Source organism: Sus scrofa, chromosome 4 (assembly GCF_054392235.1).
Source record: "Sus scrofa isolate SSC_HxYL_T2T_F1_AM1 chromosome 4, Sscrofa_HxYL_maternal_Yorkshire_Landrace_v2.0, whole genome shotgun sequence".
Taxonomy (NCBI): Eukaryota; Metazoa; Chordata; class Mammalia; order Artiodactyla; family Suidae; genus Sus; species Sus scrofa.
In genome coordinates, this window is record NC_139386.1 from 111324213 (window position 1) to 111346016 (window position 21804).

General features: G+C 36.3%; 1 protein-coding gene across 5 annotated transcripts in view; it reads left to right on the forward strand.

The window, feature by feature from the left end:
* TRIM33 (tripartite motif containing 33) overlaps window positions 1–21804 on the forward strand; it is a 133156-nt gene that overhangs the window by 84982 nt on the left and 26370 nt on the right. For 3 of the 5 annotated variants that reach the window (XM_085023530.1, XM_021090006.2, XM_021090007.2), the window contains 6 exons: window positions 8863–8979; window positions 13044–13158; window positions 15248–15394; window positions 16184–16301; window positions 17930–18204; window positions 19080–19244. In XM_085023530.1, the coding sequence (XP_084879656.1) occupies window positions 15269–15394; window positions 16184–16301; window positions 17930–18204; window positions 19080–19244 (684 nt within the window). In that variant the 5' untranslated portion in view covers window positions 8863–8979; window positions 13044–13158; window positions 15248–15268. Of the gene's footprint in view, window positions 1–8862; window positions 8980–13043; window positions 13159–15247; window positions 15395–16183; window positions 16302–17929; window positions 18205–19079; window positions 19265–21804 lie in introns of all 5 variants that reach the window. The other 2 variants (XR_014844458.1, XR_014844459.1) reach the window with 1 other exon arrangement.

The following is a 21804-nucleotide window of genomic DNA, read 5'->3' on the forward strand; positions in this document are numbered from 1 at the left end:
GTAAGTACATTGCCTTTTTGCCCTTAAGAGGTCAGTAGACTTTCTACCTGTCATTCTTTTGAAGGTAACCTTTCTTTGTTTTCTGACTGCTTTTCAGGATTACCTCTTTTGATTTGGTTTTCAAGATTTTTGGGTTGTGTCTTTTAGTCAGTAATCTTACCAAATAATGTATCTGTTGCATTTTTGTCTTTCTTTCTGAAACTCTAACATCTGTATGTAGGCCTCTCTATCATTCTCCATCTCTCTTTTTTTTTTCTTGGCTGTGCCTGCAACTTGCAGAAATTCTCAGGCCAGGGATTGAACCTACACCATGACATCTACCTGAGCCACCAAGGAGTTCTATCATTCTCCATGTCTCCTAACTTAAGTATTTCCTGTTTTTGAAATTCATGATGTAAAGTAGAGAGGCATTGTCTTCTGAACAATCTCAGTTTATGAATATGCTCTTTAATTATATTACACTTTCGTTAAAACCCATTCATTGCTTTTAAAATATTTTAAATCTGCCACCCCACCCCCCCTTTTAAAAAAAACTTTATTTTGAGGTATGAGACTTTTTTCTTTTCTTTTTTGGCTGTACCCGCAGGATGTGGAAGTTCCCAGGCCAGGGATCAAATTCGAGCCAGGGCCATGATACAGCTGCAGCAACACCAGATTCTTAACCCACTGTGTTGAGCTAGGGATTGAACTAGAGCCTCCACAGAGACAAGCTGGATCCTTAACCCACTGTGCCACAGCGGGAACTCTGAGATTCTTTTGTTTTGAGGTTCCCAGGGAGTTGCCAAAAAATGTTAGAAGTCCTTTGTATTCTTAGCCCATCTTTTAAAATAGTTTTCTGAATATTTGCTAGCTTCTGTTTCATTCTTTAAATATAGTAAGTAGAGATACTTTGCTTCTGTTACTAGTCTTTTTTTCCTTTTTTTTATATGGATTTTTGCTCAAGGTACAGTGTTTCCATATATATCATATACATACACACACACATATATGGTTGTTTTAAACTAAGAACTTTCTCATTTTCCTTGAAAATTGTTTATGCACATTTTTTGTCTAGAATTATGCTTTGTTCAATAGAGGTGTAAATTTCCTTTTGCCAGTTCATAGAAGCAGTGCTAGATTGGGACCATTAAGTTTCCAGAATGAAGTTGTTTTGGACCATATGCTGTGCACTTTGTTAGAAAGTCCACATAGAATGCTTTGTGACTACTACTTCTAAGTGTTCTTCCCTCTTCTCTTCCTCAGTATTGTTATAATTTTACTTTTGTCCTATAGAGGTGGTGGAGGAACAGGTTACTCTTTTTTTTTTTTTTTTTTGTACTTTTTAAGGAATTAAAATTTTATTATAGTTGATATACAGTGTTCTGCCAATTTCTGCTGTATAGCAAAGTGAACCAGTTGTACATAAATGTATGCATTATTTTTCTCACATTATCCTCCATCATGTTCCATCCCAAGTGATTAGATATAGTTTCCTGTGCTGCAGAATCTCATTGGGGTTACTCTTACTACATCCTTACATCGGGTTCATAGCTCTTTTAGATCTCTGCCTTATGGTGGCATGGTAATACACTTGTGAAACCATCATCACACTGAAAATATTTATTATCCCCAAAAGTTGCACCTTCATATTCGATAGCCATTTTTGCTAGGTAACAACTAATTCTAGGCTGACAGTTTATTTCAGTTCTTTAAAGATGTTGCTCTACTCTATTATGATTTACATTGTTTTCATTGTGAAGTCTGTTGTTCTATCTTTATTCCTCTATGTATATCTATTTTCCCCTTCTAGGTACTTAAATTTTTTTTCTTTTTATTATTGGCTTTAAGCAGTCTGGAAATAATATACTTTTGTATATTATTTTGTGTTTGGAGGACGTTGAGCTTCTTAGATTTATGTAGATTTTATAGTTTTCATCATATTTGTGGAATTTTACTCTAATTCTTCTAATTTTTTTTTCCTCTTTCCCCAACCTTTCCATTCGGGGATGCTAATCATACATATATTATATATAATCATACATATATTAGTGTTATTGCAGTTGTCTTAAAACTTTCTGTTACTCTGGAGTTCCCATCGTGGCGCAGTGGTTAACGAATCTGACTGGGAACCATGAGGTTGCGGGTTCAATCCCTGGCCTTGCTCAGTGGGTTAAGGATCCGGCGTTGCCATGAGCTGTGCTGTGGGTCACAGATGCGGCTTGGATCCCGAGTTGCTTGGCTCTGGTGTAGGCCGGTGGCTACAGCTCCGATTAGACGCCTAGCTTGGGAACCTACATATGCCATGGGAGCGGCTCAAGAAAAAGGCAAAAAGACAAAAAACAAACAAAACTTTCTGTTACTCTCTTGTCCCCCCTCCCAGTTTTTTTGTGTTTAACTTCAGATGGGATTAATAGCAGATTAGACATTACAGAAGAAAAGATTAGTGAATTTGAAGAATGATAGCAATATAAAGTAACAGCTTGTTCTGTGTCTTAAGTAATTGAAACATCATTTGATGTTAGTGGGTTTTTTTTTTTTAAGCTTTAATTAAAGTTGACTTTTGTTCCTCTTCTTATTTATGTGAGAATTCTAATATCGTCCCCAAGCTTTCTTGAGATTTTCGCCTTTCTGGTTCTCATGGTTGCTCAGAGTACGTGCTCTCTGCAGCTGTTACTGAACCCTTAGGGCATTATCCTCTCACTTTCATTTAGAACCTTGAAAAAGGAACATAGCCTCATTTAAAAATTCTCAAAAACGTGGAGTTCCCATTGAGGAAAAAAAAAGTCCTCAAAAATAGTCATTGAGGTTTTTGTGTACATTGTAGGCTTTTCTTCATTGTTGAAGGATTGGATTTTTTTTTATTATAACAATGAAAATCATTTAAAAATTACTGCTAAAAATAGCAGTGATAACTAGCTTAATCCCTTACTTACTGTGCTTTAGTAAGCAAAGTACCATTTTGTTGTTGTTGTTTGTCTTTTTAGGGCCGCACTTGTGGCATATGGAAATTCCCAGGCTAGGGGTCCAGTAAGAGCTGTAGCTACCATCCTATAACACAGTTCAGAGCAACGCTGGATCCTTGGCCCATGAGTGGGGCCAGGGATCAAACCCATGTCCTCATGAATACTAGTCAGGTTTGTTACTGCTGAGCCACAAGGGGAACTCTGAAAAGTACTATTTTTGTTAAGTGCTTGGTGTTGTTTTGATCAGTTTAATTTGAGGAATAATCCTATAAGATAAATACAGTGATTGTTATACATTTTTCTGAAGAAGAACTGAGACAGAGAAGGTTGTCCAAATCATCTGTTACTGTGAAGACAGTAGTTAAATCTAGTTGTTAAATCTTTCTAAAGATTAAATAAAAAAATCCATGTAAGATACTTAGCTCAGTGCCTGAAAATATAGTAAGTTCTCAAAACAGACTGACTTTACTATTTCTAGGCTGATAAATTCTTAGAACAAATATAATGTTGGAAATTTTTTTTCCAGAATAATATTGAGGATAGAGTGGGTAGGTGTGTTGACAAAATTGGCTATAAATGGATACTTTTTGCAAGTGGATGATAAATTCAGTGGGATTGAACTTTAAGCTTGAAAATTTGTGTAATTTTATGTAATTCATATTGATTAAATTTTATGGAATGACTGAATTTAAAAAACTGAGTCAGAGTTACTACTTAGCAACTTTAAAAAATATTTCCCTACGTATTCAGTTTGAATGCAGACTGAGATGATACATTTCCCTAAAAGTGTCAGAGTTAAAATCTTATGAGTTGTTAAACACTTTGACAGTTACTAAGAAAAATACTGTAATTACTTGGCAAATAGAATAGCATCCCTATACAACTCAGATAAGATTCTAAATTTTGTAGGGAGTTCCCTTTGTGGCTCAGCAGGGTACAAACCCAGCAAGTATCCATGAGGATGCAGGTTTGATCCCAAGCCTTGCTTAGTGGGTTAAGGATCCGGCGTTGCTGTGAGTTGTGGTGTGGTCACAGACATGGCTTGGATCTGGTGTTGCTGTGGCTTTGTTGTAGGCCAGCAGCTGCAGCTCCAGTTTGACCGCTAGCCTGGGAATTTCCATATGTTGTAAGTGGGGCCATAAAAAAGCAAAAAAAAAAAAAAAAAGAAGTTACAGTTTGTAGTTAGTAGTTAAGTGATTCTCAACCTTAAAAAAGCCCTCTTAGGGAGTTCCTGTTGTGGCACAGCAGGAACTAATCTGACTAGTATCCATGAGAATGTAGGTTTGCTCCCCAGTCTTGCTCATTGGGTTAGGGATCTGGCATTGCCTTGAGCTGTGGTGTAGGTCACATACACGACTTAGATCCCTGCATTGCCGTGGCTGTGGCTTAGGCCAGCAGTTATAGTTCCCATTTGACCCCTCACCTGGGAACTTAAATATGCCATGGGTGCAGCCCTAAAAAGCAAAAAGCAAAGCAAAAAAAAAAAAAAAAAAAAAAAGCCTATTTTTTATTATTCATTTCCCATACTGATGAGAACCATATTTTCCAAACCTCTTAGCAAACTACATTAAATAATAATTTATTTCTCAATTATGTATATATACAGAAGCATGATGATCAGTCATATGTGTTATACTGAGTTTCTAAAATTCTAGCTAAAGTTCCACAAAGTCTTGTTTATAAGGCCCATCATAGCTAAATCATGGGCATGCACAGCTTTTACGTAGACATTTCGAAATATTGAAAATAGCTCACTTTCACTAGGAATCGCATGTTAAGAAGCGCTGCTTCATATGCAAGATAGAAATCTAAGAAATGACTTTGGAGTTCCTGTTGTGACTCAGTGGTTAACAACTCCAACTAGGAACCATGAGATTGTGGGTTCGATCCCTGACCTTGCTCAGTGGGTTAAGGATCTGGCGTTGCCATGAGCTGTGGTGTAGGTCACAGACGTGGCTTGGAGCCCATGTTGCTGTGGCTGTGGTGTAGACCGGCAGCAACAGCTCCGATCAGACCCCTAGCCTGGGAACCTCCATATGCCATGGGAGCGGCCCCAGAAAAGGCAAAAAGCTGGAAAAAAAAAAAAAAAAGAAACCTAAGAAATTATTTTCATTTGTTTGCCTATTAACAAAATTATGCTTAATCCATTTATTGGTTCTTTCCCCCCATTTTTTGCAGTGTTTTCAATTGTAAGTTTTGATTGTTCAAAAAGAAAGCTCAGTGTTAGTTTATTATGTTAGCTAAGGGAATCAAAAGTAGCTTCTAACCAAAACTGTCCATAGTTGTCCCTTTGTTTTTCAAGCTCCAGTTAGTATGTTTCTTTTAATAATACAATTGAAATTTATTTCAATGAACAGAGACAGTTAGGATTATCACTGTTTAATCAATACCTTGATGGCTCACTGTTATTTATTATCTGAGTACAAGTTGAGCAAAATGAACAGTGCTTTAGCTTCTGGTTCCCCCTTCTCTTCTAGCATTGCCTTCTTTTCCTTATCCCTGAAAATGACAGATGGCTTCAGAACTGTGTACTTCTGTACATTCAGATTTTTCCCCCAGTGAAGGTTCTTACCTTCCTCCCAATATCTAGAAAGCTCTTATTTATCCTTTAATATCCAGCACAGATGTCAACTCCTATGTGAGGGGAGGAAAACTTACTTTCACCTAGGTGTATCATGATGTGTGTGTTTGCTACTTGTTCACATTAGTGCAACAAGACATTTCTAGAAAAAAGGATTTTAAATCACTTATTTTGAGGTGAGAAAAGATGTACAGGGTTAAATTTTATGAATTAAAATTTTGTGAGTTATGATACTAGTTGACATTTCTACTAAATGCCTTATTTGCTGACATAATTAAACTCTGGGTCAAAGGATCTTTCTTCCTCACAATGTAAAGCTTCAGTCTAAAAGGCTAGCTTGGTAATCTCATATTCCTGATTTATCTGTTCAGACTAAATAAAATAAAATTTTATTTTGGAATAGAGAAATTATGGTATAGGAAATAAACCAAGTGTTTGCTCCTTCAGTGAAAGAACAGTCTTTGGGTTACCTATGTAACAGTAGCAACTCTTTTTGAAAGCCTTTTGAATCAAAATACTCACATGCTTTTATGCTGTTTAATTAATGTCTTCTACAGCTTATAATGTGCTAGACTTTATATTACATTGTAGACAGCTGTTTTTTGCTTTAAAGTATTCTTTAAAATTTTAAACAATATGTTATGTATATTTTACTATAATAAAAAATTAATGCACAAAATAGAAACCTCATTTGCCAACTGTTTTCTATAACGCTGTTCTCCATTTGCTCTAAACTTTGCCTTCCAAAGCTCTCTGGTTGTCCTTGAACCATACCGCTCAGCGAACTTTGCTTTTGTCAACAACTTCCTAGCCTTTCCTCCTGGATTTACCTTAACCTAGACCTTCACTGAAGGCAACAAATATCTAGATGCTCATACCCTTCCTTTCATCTCAATTTCTGCCTTTACTTTAATGATTTACTTTAATGATTTCATTGTTAACATAGATAATTATAACTTTGTCAGTACCTTGAACTCTCATTTCCAGTGGTCTTTTCTTAACTCTGTCTTAGTTACGCATTCAGTTTTTAGGTCATACCATGGATATTACTTTATATGGATCCAGTTAAACTCCCAAATTACCAAAGGTGCTGATTTCTGACAGAGTCCATTCTTCAAACTTGTTTATTCAGCTATATCAATTAGTATTGTATGTACCGTGATAACTCCTCTGAGCTGTGGTATAGGTCACAAATGTGGCTCAAATCGTGTATTGTGGTTTTGGCATAAGCTGGCAGCTGCAGCTTTGATTTGACCATTAGCCTGGGAACTTCCATATGCTGCAGGTGCAGCCCTAAAATGGGGGGGGGGGGGCAGGGCAATGGAGGAAGCATAATAAAAAGGCTAAGAAACTATATATAACAGTAGCTGCAGTGATTTTATCATGTTGGAACTGTGGGTAGTTTCCCTACCTTTAAAGGTATTTTGTAATATATATATTTATTTTACGATTTAAAATGTATGCAACTTATCACCAGTATTTGGATATTTTAAAATTCAATTGTTAAAAAATTTTATTGTAATTGATTTATAATGTTCTGTCAATTTCTGCTGTACAGCAGTGACCCAACTATACATATATATATATATATATGCATTCTTTTTCTCACATTATCCTCCATTATGTACCTTCTCAAGTGATTAGATATATATAGTACCCTGTGCTATACAGTAGGATCTCATTGCTTATCCACTCCACATTCAATAGTTTGCATCTATGAACCTCAAACCCCAGTCCACCCCGCTCCTTCCCCCTTTGGCAATCACAAGTCTGTTCTCAAAGTCCATGAGTTTGTTTCTTTTCTGTAGATAGGTTCATCTGTGCCATATGTTAGATTCCAGGTATAAGTGATATCATATGGTATTTGTCTTTCTCTTTCTGACTTACTTCACTTAGTATGAGAATCTCTAGTTCCATTCATGTTGCTGCAAATGGCATTGTTTTGTCCTTTTTTTTGTGGCTGGTAGTATTTCATTGTGTATATATATCACATCTTCTCAATCCATTCGTCTGTGGATGGACACTGGGTTGTTTGCATGTCTTGGCTACTGTGAATAGTGCTGCTATGAACATAGGGGTGCATGTATCTTTTTCAGTGAAAAGGTTGTTCTGATATATGCCTAGGAGTGGGATTGCTGGGTCATATGGCAATTCTGTATTTAGTTTTCTGAGGTACCTCCGTACTGTTTTCCATAGTGGTTGTACCTTACATTCCCACCAACAGTGAAGGAAAGTACTCTTTTCTCCACACCCTCTCCAGCATGTTATTTGTTCACTTGTTAATAATGGCCATTCTCACTGGTGCGAGGTGGTACCTCATTGTAGTTTTGATTTGCATTTTTCTAATAATGAGTGATGTTGAGCATTTTGTCGTGTGCCTGCTGGCCATCTGTATGTCTTCTCTGGAGAAATGTCTATTCAGGTCTTTTGCCCATTTTTTCAGTTGGGTTGTTTTTTTGTTGTAGAGTTGTATGAGTTGTTTGTATATTTTAGATTAAGGCTTTGTCAGTTGCATTGTTTTAAAATATTTTCTCCCATTCCATAGGTTATCTTTTTTTTTTTTTTTTTTTTTTAATGGGTTCCTTTGCTGTGCAAAAGCTTGTCAGTTTGATTAGGTCCCATTGGTTTATTTTTGTTTTTATTTCTGTTGACTGGGGATACTGACCTAAGAAGACATTTGTACGGTTGATGTCAAAGAATGTTTTGCCTGTGTTCTCTTCTAGGAGTTTGATGGTGTCTTGTCTTATGTTTAAGTGGTTAAGCCATTTTGAGTTTATTTTTGTGCATGGTGTGAGGCTGTGTTCTAGTTTCATTGATTTACATGCAGCTGTCCAGTTTTCCCAGCACCACTTCCTGAAGGGCTGTCTTTTTCCTATTTTATGTTCTTGCCTCCTTTCTCGAAGATTAATTGACAATAGGTGTTGTGGTTTATTTTTGGGTTCTCTATTCTGTTTCATTGGTCTGTATGTCTGTTTTTATACCAGTACCACACTGTCTTGATTTCTCTAGCTTTGTAATATTGTCTGAAGTCTGGGAGAGTTAGGCTTCCTGCTTGCTTTTTTTCCCCCCTCAGGATAAAAATTTAATCTTGAATCAGAACTCTTAAGAGTACTGGAACAATTTTGAGTAATTTCTTTTTGTCCTGTAGTGGCTTCTCAGGGTCAGGTTGAAAGGGTAGGAATTGGTAGTTAAAAATTGCTGGTGACATAAGGGGTGTGTGGCTAACATTGTTGATCATTAAAGGAAGGTTTCCAGATTGACTCATGCTGCAGTTCTTCATTTCCAAATCATAATTGTAAATTTTCCATTTAAAATGTAATTTTTGTTTTGGTTTTAAAGGTATCAGTTTTTGGAAGAAGCTTTTCAAAACCAGAAAGGTGCAATTGAGAATCTACTGGCTAAGCTTCTTGAGAAGAAGAATTATGTTCATTTTGCAGCTACTCAGGTGCAAAATAGGTACGTTGTGTTTCCTGGAAATCATAATTTTACTTTATGGATTATTAAACACATTGGGTCCAGTTTAAATTTGTTTTCCTTCTATGTTATATTAGGCATAAATTGAAAATATGTTTTTGTTTTGGAGGGGTCAGTGGTGTGTTTGAGTTTTGATTATAGTATTTGTTAATTAATGGAAACTTGAATGAGGAGTTCCCGTCGTGGCACAGCGGAAGCAAATCTGACTAGGAACCATGAAGTTGCAGGTTCAGTCCTTGGCCTTGCTCAGTGGGTTAAGGATCCGGCGTTTCCCTGAGCTTTGGTGTAGGTCTCAGACTCGGCTTGGATCTGGCATTGCTGTGGCTGTGGTGTAGGCCGTCAGCTACAGCTCCAATTAGATCCCTGGCCTGGGAACCTCATATGCCGACGGTGTGGCCCTAGAAAGACAAAAGGCGAAAAAAAAAGAAAAAAGAAAATTTAAGTGACTAAAATTTTGAGTACTGTTTTAGGATACATTTTTGACTATTTATAATTAATATGACTGTAGTCTTTGTAAGCCTTAGTTAAATGTAGAAAAAGCAATTACTGTGTAGAGAGTTGAATTACAAAATTTTAACTGGAGACTGTGTGGAAGATAGGAGAGAATATGACAAGTGGTAGACAAATTAATTTTCTATCTGTAAAACAAGCGTTAAAGACAGTACTCATTGGAGTTCCTATTGTGGCTTAGCAATTAACGAATCTGACTAGCATCCATGAGCATGCAGGTTTGATCCCTGGCCTTGCTTAGTGTGCTAAGGATCTGGCATTGCTGTGAGCTGTGGTGTAGGTCGCAGACGTGACTCAGGCCACCAGCTACAGCTCCAATTCGACCCCTAGCCTGGGAACCTTCATATGCCACGGGTGCGGCCCTAAAAAGCAAAAAAAAAAAAAAAAAAAAAAAGCAGTTCTTATTTTAGGGATATTATAAGGTAGTATAGTTTCTAGCACATAGTAAACTTTCAAATTTTAGCTGTTGTGATTTTTTTAAATCAATAACACCATGAGTTTTTAAAAATCCTATTTTGGCTTATTTCTAAATAAATTTATTGATAAAGCAAGCAGAACTAAGTTCTATGAGTGAATAGGTTAAGATTAGGAATCCTGAAAAAGTCCTTAAAGACAAACATGGAGCTGGCATAAATAAAACCCATCTTTTAATTTTAGTTCCTTTTATTGTCTTTTTTTTCTTTAGGGCCACACCCTCGACATAGGGAAGTTCCTGGGCTAGGGGTCAAATTGGAGCTGTAGCTGCCAGCCTACACCACAGCCACAGCAACATGCCAGATCGGAGCCATGTCTTTAATCTACACCACAGCTTACAGTAATTTCGGATCCTTAAACTACTAAGCAAGGCCAGGGATTGAACCTGTGTTCTCATGGATACTAGTTTGGTTCTTTACCACTGAGCCTCAACGGGAACTCCTAAAACCCATGTTTTTATAGCTATGAATAGGGTTGATATATGCTTATTCTTCAGATTCACAAATATTGAAACTTCTAGGTACTCTGGAATATTAAAGTCAATTTATGATGATTTAAAATGATACATAATATGGAGTTCCTGTTGTGGCTCAGTGTCTAATGAACCTGAGTAGTATCCATGAGGATGCAGGTTCAATCCCTGGCCTCAGTCAGTGGGTTAAGGATCTGACATTGCCATGAGCTGTGGTGTAGGTTGCACATGTGGCTTGAATCCCCTGTTGCTGTGGCTGTGGTGTAGGCCAGCAGCTACAGCTCTGATTCAACCCCTAGCCTGGGAACTTCCATATGCTATGGGTGCGGTCCTAAACATACAAAAAAATAAAAATTAAAAATTGATGAATAAAATGATAATAAAAAATATTGAAGATGAATGAATAGTACATCGTATGTTATATTAGAGAATAGTACATTAGGCAGTAGTAAGGTGTTAGAACTTTCATCTTATAAAGTGATGCCAAAGGAAAATAAAGGCTCCTCAGAGGTTGTGGATAATGTATAAATATATGGATACACACTAGTCATAGTTAGCTCTTGTGGATCTGTCAGGGTGTATTTTATACTGCTGATGTACTGTAGATGATATTGGAGAGGGTAACTGTCATCTCATAAATTACAAATGGATGTCCTTTTCAGAGACAGGATAGTGAGACAAATTATATAGCAGTCCCATATTTTTATTTGTATATTTTGTACATATTTTGTATATATGTTCCTGAATCTGTGTAGGAAAGTGAGGTTTATGTGTTAGAAGATCACAAAGGGTTAGGGACATTATTTCATCTCAAGAGAGCTTTACAAAAAAGTATCAAAGTATTAAAATGTCTAATGATACTTCTCCATTTCAACAGATTCTCCAATGACTTTTCTCCATTTTTAAATATACTTTCATTTTATTTCCTCCTTCTCAGTTGAACATAGAGTATGCATACTTTAAATCCAGGAGAGTTTGACTGTGGCTCTGTGATCTCTGCTTTCAGCATGCTTAATAATTTTAACCTTTGGCTGAAGCATTTTAAGTTTGAGTCATATGTTTCTTACCACTAGTAATCAGCACTCTCACTTTAAAAAATGTCTTCCACTCACTTTAATAAGATAAGAATAGAATTGGGAGTTCCCATCATGGTGCAGCAGAAACGAATCCGACTAGGAACCATGAGGTTGTGGGTTTGATCCCAGGCAGGCCTCGCTCATTGGGTTAAGGATCCAGCGTTGCTGTGGCTGTGGTGTAGGCTGGCAGCAACAGCTCCGATTCGACGCCTAGCCTGGGAACCTCCATATGCCGTGGGTGAGGCCCTCAAAAGATAAAAAGACAAAAAAAAAAAAATAAATAAAAGATAGGATAGAGTTGAATGAAATTTTTATTTTATTTTTTAAATTATTTACTTCATTATTTATTTATTTTTTTGCTTTTTAGGGCCGCACCTGCGGCATATGGAGGTTCCCAGCCTAGATGTCATGTCTGAGCTACAACTGCTGGCCTACACCACAGCCACAGCAATGCAGGATCTGAACTGCATCTGTGACCTACAGCAGCTCATGGCAATGCCGGATCCTTAACCCAGTGAGCAAGGCCAGGGATCGAACCTTTAGCCTCATGGTTCCTAGTCGTATTTGTTTCTGCTGTGCCATGACGGGAACTCCTTAATAAAATTTTTAAATAAATGCCTTAGTACTGATGTACAAAGGAGACAAAACTGCATTTTTGGCTTAATGTATTAAAGTTACTCAAATTCGAATTTGGAAAATTTAAGGCAGTTTTAGGTGTTGAAAGTATCAGTTATGGTTTTTACAGAAGTAGAATGTATAAAAATTGAAGATTACCATCTTACGATTGTTAAGGTTTTATGTATTCATTGGTAGGTTTCTTCTTTTCCTGTTCTATACATAGCAAGCTATTGGCTATTTCATATTTGTACCCAGAATTTTCATAACTGCACAGGAACTTATACATATTTCTAAAACATCTACAGCTGTTTTTTAAAAAGGAATGAGAATGTTTTATTCAAGGAAATAAATATACAGTTAAGGAACTGTATACAGTAGCTAATCATTTTGAGAAGAACCTATGAGTAGGGTGTATCCAAATTCACATTCGAAGTGGTTAAGTTATAAGTGAAACTAAATGCTTCTAGGCTTCCTGCTATTTCAAAAGATAATAGTATTGGTGGCAACATTGTTTCCTTTCACATTATTCTTGAAAAGCATTAAAATTAAATAAAACCAGGGGTCCAGGTTTGACACTAACCAGAGTTATTGATGTCAGATGTTTGTATATCATATTCATGTTATTGGAACTAAAGGAGATCACGTCTAGGTTAATAAACTGCCCTTTGTGAGCTTAATTTAAAGCTACTGAATTTTTAATCCATTCTATGTCTACATATATAACTGGTGTTTAGCAGATTGAGTGGTCAGTTCTGCCAAAACTTTAGTTGGACATTTGACAAAGGTTTAATTTTAATTACTTGGTTAAGTGCCCAGTGGGGTGAATTTCTTTAGCAGTTGGTAATACAGAGATGTAGGATAAGTTGATAACCTAATGATGCATTTCTCTTATTCAGGATAAAAGAAGTAAATGAAACTAACAAACGAGTAGAACAGGAAATTAAAGTGGCCATTTTCACCCTTATCAATGAAATTAATAAGAAAGGAAAATCTCTCTTACAGCAGCTAGAGGTATGGTTCAAAGCCAAAATAAAACAAAAACTGCTTCTCTTGCTCTTTAGCTGTTTTTAATGTTTATTGAAAGCTGTTTTAGATTGGTTTGGGGGGGTGGAGGGAAGTAAAGTAAATTAAAAAAAATTTTTTTGGTGTTTTTAATTGGAAAATAGACCTTTTTCAAGTTACTTTGCAACCCAGTTTAATTAATAACACTGATTTTAGCTGTATAAATTAGGAGATAGTGTTGTCCTCTTAAGAAAGCAAGAATTATTACTAAAATGTGATATAAATGAAGACAAAGCTCACCTGCCACATCCCCTCTGCTCCTCCCCCCAACATGAGCCTCAGTTTAATTTTTACATATGAATGTGTATTGGGAGTCTTACTGACTCATGTGTGTGCTTCACTTTATTTTTTAAATGTTCCATAGTTTTGCTACAAATGCTACTCATTTTGAAATTTATAAACTTTAAAGTTACTGATAATTTTGTTTTATTAGGTCTCTGTGTTATGTATTTTGAGATTACTATGTGGATGTAAATTTCTAAATGAGAATCTAGTCAATTTGTGAAACCCAAAATGTTTTAATCAGACTCTACTGACCAGAGTTGATTGGTTCTCAAAATTTTATGCATTTAAGTAGGCTTAGATGGTACAGGGTTTTTAAAGCTCCATGGAATACTAATAATTTAAATTATGTGAATATTTGATTAACTTTTAATTAATATTAACCTCAAATTTTTCATAGTAAATTTTTTTTCTGTTCCATTTCTTCATAGAATATTGTTGAAATATTAGACAGTTACATACAAATAAAAGAAATTATGTCAGCAGAGAGTTATTTCTGTCTGAAATACATGGGACCTTGTAAGTGGAGAGCATGAGCAAGCAATTATTTTTGATAACTTTTAACTTACTGCAAATATATTTTAATTATAGTTCTAAAATAATGTTCTGAAACCATTTTAAAAACTTTTAAGTGAGGCATTCCCTGGTGGCTCAGCAGGTTCAGGGTCTTTGGTATTGTCATTGCTGTGGTACAGGTTTGATCACTGACCCCTGAAACTTTTGTATGCTGTAGGCATAGCCAAAAAAACCCCAAAACTTTTGAATGAAAAGATGCCTCTTAATGCTAAAATATACACAAATACCTAATGAATCATGTGCCATGTATTTCTAACATACTAATAATTTAAGTAATAGATGTTTTCAAGTGTACCGTGTTTCTAAACTTTGTAAAATAGAGGTTTTCCTAAGCTTTGTGAAGGGGATGATTTCTGAGGGAAGCTGTAAATGAAGCTTCTGTTAGTTGAATATATTTATTCATTGATTTACCTTATAAAATAACCAACTTGTTTCCTTAGGGAAAAAAATTGTTCAGTAAATCAAGCTGGGTCTTTTTTTGTAAGAAAGTGGTTAAGAATGAAGAGGCAAATTGTTTAGCCTGCTGAATGTCAAAGGACATAGGACTTCACCTATCCCTTCTGGGAATTTTAGTTCCTAGAAAACATTTCACTTTTCCTGTGCAGCATTTTTCCCAAATTGGCCTTTCCTTCATCCCTCACTTACTCCCTTGTTCTTTGTGAACTTTTGTCATGTGACCAGTTTCCCTAGCTCTGGCTCTTTCTTTTGTCTTAAGTACTTAGAAGAGAATTTAACTTCAGACTTATGCCACACCGGTAGGTGGCACTGATAACAAAATTTTCTTTGGCCTAAGAAGTATATTGAGTCAAGAGTATATGAAACTATTTTTAAAGATTAGCACATATGTCATAGATTCTATATATTGCATTAGTCTAATAGATGCTATACTATATTTAACCAAGACTTTTCCATCTTTTGAAGGAAAAGGGAGACATCATTAACATTGATTTCTGTATGTGAAACGTCTGTTTTAGCCTAGAGAGCTAAAGTTTTAATCCCGCTTTTTGTTAGTAACTTTTTCCTTGCTCATAGACTCATTAAGTCTAATAAGTAAGGAGCTCATTAAGTTATCCCATTTTTAAAAAGAAGTATAGGTATTGTATTCAGTTACAGTAGAAATTATGAGTGGATTTTTTTTTAATATAAAGAATTCTTGAGTAAACTTCTTGCTCTGTTTCAGAATGTTACAAAAGAGAGACAGATGAAGTTACTGCAGCAACAGAATGACATCACAGGCCTTTCCCGGCAGGTGAAGCATGTTATGAACTTTACAAACTGGGCAATTGCAAGTGGCAGCAGCACGGCACTACTGTACAGCAAGCGATTGGTGAGACATATAGTATCTTATTTTTCTTTAAATTGACCTTAAGATATTATTTACATTCAGTGAATTGCACCTGTTTGTCTTTTGTTTTTTGTTTTTTTTTTTAGGGCTGCACCCTCAGCATATGGAGGTTCCAGGCTAGGGATCAAATCAGAGTTGTTCCTACCAGTCTACACCACAGCCACAGCAACGCCAGATCTGAGCCATATCTGCAAACTACACCACAGCTCACAGCAATGCCGGATCCTTAACCCACTAATAAGTAAGGCCAGGGATCAAACCCGCAACCTCATGATTCTAGTTGGATTCGTTAACCACTGAGCCATGACAGGAACTCCTTTTTTTTTTTTTTTTTTTTTTTGGTCTTTTGTTTTTGAATTGCACCTGTTTAAAGTATAGATTTTTTTATTTTAGTAAATGTAATAGCATCACATAAAAATACAGAAAATTTCCTTCACCCACAAAAGTTTTCTTGTTCCCTTCTATCCCTGGCCTTAGGCAACCATCAGTCTGATTTCTGTCATTTTCTAAAATTTCATATGATTGGAATCATACATTAGATTTTGAGTCAATCATAGGTTTTGAAGATACTTAGTAATGTAGTTTATCACCAGAAATAGCAGAAATTCAAGCATGTGCATTTGATTGCTAATATAGACAGTGTTTTGAACACCGATACTGTCTCATTTGAGACGGACACTGTGGGGCTACATGAGCTTTTATGTCTCTATCTTGTATGTTTTCTCAAGTGATATTTAATTTTAAGACTAATGTGAATTTTTTCCCTTTAAGATTACTTTTCAATTGCGCCATATTTTGAAAGCACGGTGTGATCCTGTCCCTGCTGCTAATGGAGCAATACGTTTCCATTGTGATCCCACCTTCTGGGCAAAGAATGTAGTCAATTTAGGTGAGAAATAAATAGATTTATGGCTATAACTTGGAACACTGAATTAGGAGAAAGACTCTAAATCAAATTTTAGCTACTTAAAGTTTTAAAACTTCATTCTAACTGTAAACTTTTTGGAAAATATGTTCTTCATTGGAAACTCACATCAGCTATGTTCATTACATCTTTATGAATGTTGAGAGTCTCCTCTTTATAGCTTTTAAAAATATACATCATTTCTAACTTTCCCCCCACATCTTTTAAGATTGATAATGACTGTTTCATTTCAAAAACTTAGCAAATAGGTCTTTATTCTCTGGATGAATTTCTTAGATGCCTAATGGTTTATGTAGTAATTCTTCCAAATTGCCCACTTGAGGAGGACCTCCAGGATACTGATGTGTCCAAATGCTATGTTCTGAGAATGTTGGAAAGATAAGATTAGCTCTTTTTCACATGGAAGAGAAATGGACTTTGCTTTTGTTACTCCACAGTGTGGACCTAAGGACCATAGATAAAAGTTACAGATGGACAGAAAAACAGCTCAGTTTAAAATAGAACAACAACAAAAAACCCTTAAAACTAACCAACAATTAGAGCTGTCTGCAGATTAAGTAAACTCATTTTCAAAGTAGTGAAGTCCTCACCATTGGAAACTGTAAAAGCAGAGGTAGATAGCCTTTTGTAAAAAAAAGCAATCTTTGTTTATATTCAGGTTTGGCTATACCTTTAGATTAGACATTGGCACAATGTTTTTGTGTGACAGGGTAGCTACGTTTGGTTTTTACCTTTTAAAGAGCTGTGAAAACTAACAAGTAAAAAACAAAAGAGTACCCTGCCATATATATATAGCACAGGGAACTATGTCCAATCACTTGTGATAGAACATGATGAAAGATAATATGAGAAAGAGAGTGTATGACTGGGTCACTTTGCTGTACAGCAGAAATTGACAGAACAATGTAAATGAACTATAATTAAAAATTAAAAAAAAAAAAAAAAACCAAGGAAGCAAAGAATGTATGCCAGATCTTATGTAGCTTGACCCTTTATAGGAAAATATCTGGCCCATTACTGGAAAAAAAGTTTTACCAGCTCTACTTTTTTAGATCAAATCTTTATAAAAATTTCCTTCTATTCCTGGAAATTACCTGGCTCTGTAAGAATCATGGAAAAGTTGCCATTTCCAAGGATGTAAGTAGTTTAAAACATTTAGCATTTCCACGGAAAACAGTTTTGTAGCGATGTAGTACTCTGCCCTGCACATTTTGACGATCCAACTGCAGATGGAATCAGTATTAGCCATCTTGAGTATCCTTGGATTTTGTCAGGGGAGAATTGATTTAGACTGACTAGGTGGGCCTCTAATAATAATCTCTTTCAGCTCTTTAAGTTTCTGTAATCTGTATAAATACAAAATAAGGGCATGTAATATATTTTTCTGAATAATCAAAGTCAGTTATTTGGCTTTGGACTATATTAGATTTTTGATCTACATCGTCTTTAAACCTAGCTTCCATCCCTGCTGTGCTGTTGGAAGTTTTGAGTACTGATAGTTGTCAGAGGAAAGAGGAAAATATAATGATTAATCCACAAAGTGTATGTTAGTTGATTATATGCCAATTATTCTCATTTTTTAAATCCTTCAGGTAATCTAGTAATAGAGAGTAAACCAGCTCCTGGTTATACTCCTAATGTTGTAGTTGGGCAAGTTCCTCCAGGAACAAACCACATTAGTAAAACCCCTGGGCAGATTAACTTAGCACAGCTTCGACTTCAGCACATGCAACAACAAGTGTATGCACAGAAGCATCAGCAGTTGCAACAGATGAGGATGCAGCAACCACCTGCACCTGTACCAACAACAACAGCAACAACACAGCAGCACCCTAGACAAGCAGCCCCTCAGATGTTACAACAACAGGTAAGCATTATATCATATTATTGATATAAATTACCCTCTGTCCTATACAGATAAGTTACACATTTCAAAGTTACTAACAAAGACGGGGCTCAGAGGTCAGTTTAAATATTTGCTTTGGGTATGGCAGGGATGTGGGGGAAGGTGTGAGGAAGGACAAGAATTAAATACTTACAGTGGGAAACAAAATATAACTCACCAGTACTAGGGAGGCATAAACATTTTTATCCCTCCATACCAGATCTTTTTTGTTTTACACATGTGGTTTTTGGGCCAAAGAGCCGTGTTGTTTCAGCTTAAGATCTGGTTTCTCTACTCATTTGTTCAAATCACTCCCATCCCTGCATGTCTTCTACCCCCTCTCCCATCCAAATCAAATTATTAATCCAGGGTTAAGTTAATGCTGATAGGCTTTAAAACACACCCAACCATTGAGGAGTTCCCATTATGGCTCAGTGGTTAACGAATCCGACTAGGAGCCATGAGGTTGTGGGTTTGATTCCTGGCCTCGCTTAGTGGGTTGAGAATCCGGCATTGCCGTGAGCTGTGGTGTAGGTCACAGACACATCTTGGATCCCATGTTGCTGTGGCTGTGGCGTAGGCCGGCAGCTACAGCTCCGATTTGACCCCTAGCCTGGGAACCTCCACATGCCACGGGGGTGGTCCTAGAAAAGACAAAAAGACAAAAAAAAAAAAAAAAAACCCAAAAACAAAAAACACACATATACTGAGAGGAGGAGATTAGGGTTAGAGATGAGAATGTCTTTCACTTTTTACTTGATGCTCTTCTATCTTAAATTATTTTTACCATAATATTTTATAATTGAAAAGTAAATTTATGAATATTATTACATAAATGCAATTTCTACTTTTCGTAGCCTCCAAGATTGATCAGTGTGCAAGCAATGCAAAGAGGCAACATGAACTGTGGAGCTTTCCAGGCCCATCAGATGAGATTGGCTCAGAATGCTGCCCGAATACCAGGGTTACCCAGGCACAGTGGCCCTCAGTATTCCATGATGCAGCCACACCTCCAAAGACAAGTATGCCTAGAGTTACATTTGTAAGAATCATACAATTTTAAAACTAAAAGACAACAGTTTTCTGAATCAGTGGCGGTGGGGGGGGGGTGGTCATTGATAACTTTAAGAATTTGATTAATGCTATGTATCTTCTTGACCCAGAAAAATACATGTAAAATTTGTATTAAATTTGAAGTTTCTTTGATGTCGTTAAACCCATTATATACTTTAGATTGAAAAATCCCTGATCTAATCCAACCAGTTCATTTTACAGTGAAAAACAAAGGAGCTTGTTATGTACCCACAGTCTTAAGAGATAATGGTAAAATCAAAATTAAAGCTTTAGTTTCCTAGAGTTTCTGTTGTGGCTCAGTGGTAACAAACCCAACTGATATCCATGAGGAATCGGGTTCAGTCCCTGGCCTCGCTTAGTGCGTTAAGGATCCGGCGTTGCCATGAGTTGCAGTGTAGGTTGCAGACATGGCTCAGATCCTACATTGCTGTGGCTGTGGCTGGCAGCAGCAGCTCTGATTTGACCTCTAGCCTGGGAACTTCCATATGCCATAGGTGTGGCCCTAAAAAGCAAAAAAACCAAAACGAAATAAAACAAAAAAACCTTTAGTTTCCTTTGAAATTGTTCCTTTGCTCTTTTAATGTGACATTTTGAACCTAATATATGAAAAGGACTTGGAAAAAAATAGAGCCATGCTGTCTATAATTTTTTTTCCACCTCTTTGCTCAGTATTCTTTCTTTTAGGATGGATATGCCTATTCTTAAAAATAAGTATGTTTTAGAGCCATGTTTTCTAATCTTTGCTTGAAATAGTAGATGATATTTTTATGGAGGTATGATTATAAAAATGAAGCTACTTTAGGCTTTCTAGTTATGAAGGAAATAAAGGTCATTTTATACTTTGTTAGAGTGATGTTTCTCAAAGCATGGTTTAAATACCGTTAGAGTGTCTATGACTTCTTGTCAGAAGCAGATTCTGAACTATATTCGTTGAATCATAATTTCCAGGAGGGGAATACTTAGAAATATGTTAACTTTTACTGACTCAGATCCTCAATATACGTACTAAAATTGGACAAATACTGTCCTAAGCATTAGTCTTTCAACTTTTGGCCCAGTTACCTCTGGGAAGTCTTGAAAAATACACACTCCCTCATATTTGAATGTTGACATTTAAAACTTCCATTACAAGTTTAAGTGTAAATAGTTGCAAAGGACATATTGTCTAGCATATTGTAAATATTAACATTATAAAATAAAACCTTTACATTTTTCTTGTAAATAGATCCGCTGGAGTCCCAAATACTGTAGTAAGTTCTTTTTTGAAAATCAAAATTTTATATTCCCGTTTCTCCTTGGCCTTGAATTTCTCTTTGCTTTTACAGAATTTTATCTTAATAAATATATTTGATAGATTTATGAATCAGTTTATTGCAATTTTCTGCTGGAAGGATTCTATTTCAATTTAAAAATTCTTAAATTTCTGGTTGATAATGCTATTATTAAGCTTTAAACTTTTTCTTTAGACCAAATTTTTTATTATAGTTATTCCTACACAGTTGTTTAAAGAAGAAAAATATGTTTACATGGTTTAAGAAAATTAGGAAACAAAAAATAAATTCCTTTAGGTATGTATTTCTTTATGAGATAGATGGAATCTTTTCTACTTCCTCTTTATTTATGCGTGTTTGTATGTCTGTTACCTTGTATTATTAGAGTAAAAGGCAGAATTCAACATCGATCTTTTTTTTTTTTTTTTTTGCTTTTAGGGCCACTCTCGCAGCCTATGGAAGTTCCCAGGCCAGGGGTCAAATTGGAGCTACAGCTGCTGGCCTATGCCACAGTAATAGGGGATCCAAGCCATGTTCCACTCCACCACAACGGGAACTCCCAGCATTGGTCTTTATTACTAGTTTTTCTGTTTTCATGTGATGTGTGGGAAACTTTTTCACAAAAATTTGTGTCGGGGAATTCAAAACTATTTAAAAAACCTTTATCATCTGACAGCTACTTCAGGTCTTGCCTCATTTTTGTTTATCACCTACAATCAGAACCCACTCAAAGATTTGTTACCCAGGTTTTGGAGCCAGTAACTGTGCCAACAACTTGGCACTTCTATTTCCTTCTGTACCTTTGCCTGTCTCTCCAGAAGGGTTTTTGTTTTTGTTTTTTTCCTGGGACAGTATGCTCGATAAGATTAGGAATGGATTAAAGATGTATGGAGTTCCCGTCGTGGCGCAGTGGTTAACTAATCCGACTAGGAACCATGAGGTTGCGGGTTCGGTCCCTGCCCTTGCTCAGTGGGTTGACAATCCGGCGTTGCCGTGAGCTGTGGTGTAGGTTGCAGACGAGGCTCGGGTCCCACGTTGCTGTGGCTCTGGCGTAGGCCGGTGGCTACAGCTCTGATTCAACCCCTAGCCTGGGAACCTCCATATGCCGCGGGAGCGGCCCAAGAAATAGCAACAACAACAACAAAAAAAGACAAAAGACAAAAAAAAAAAAAAAAAAAGATGTACTGTATTGTATTTTGGTTTTGGAGAAGGGCAGTTGTGAAAGAAGTAGTTGAAG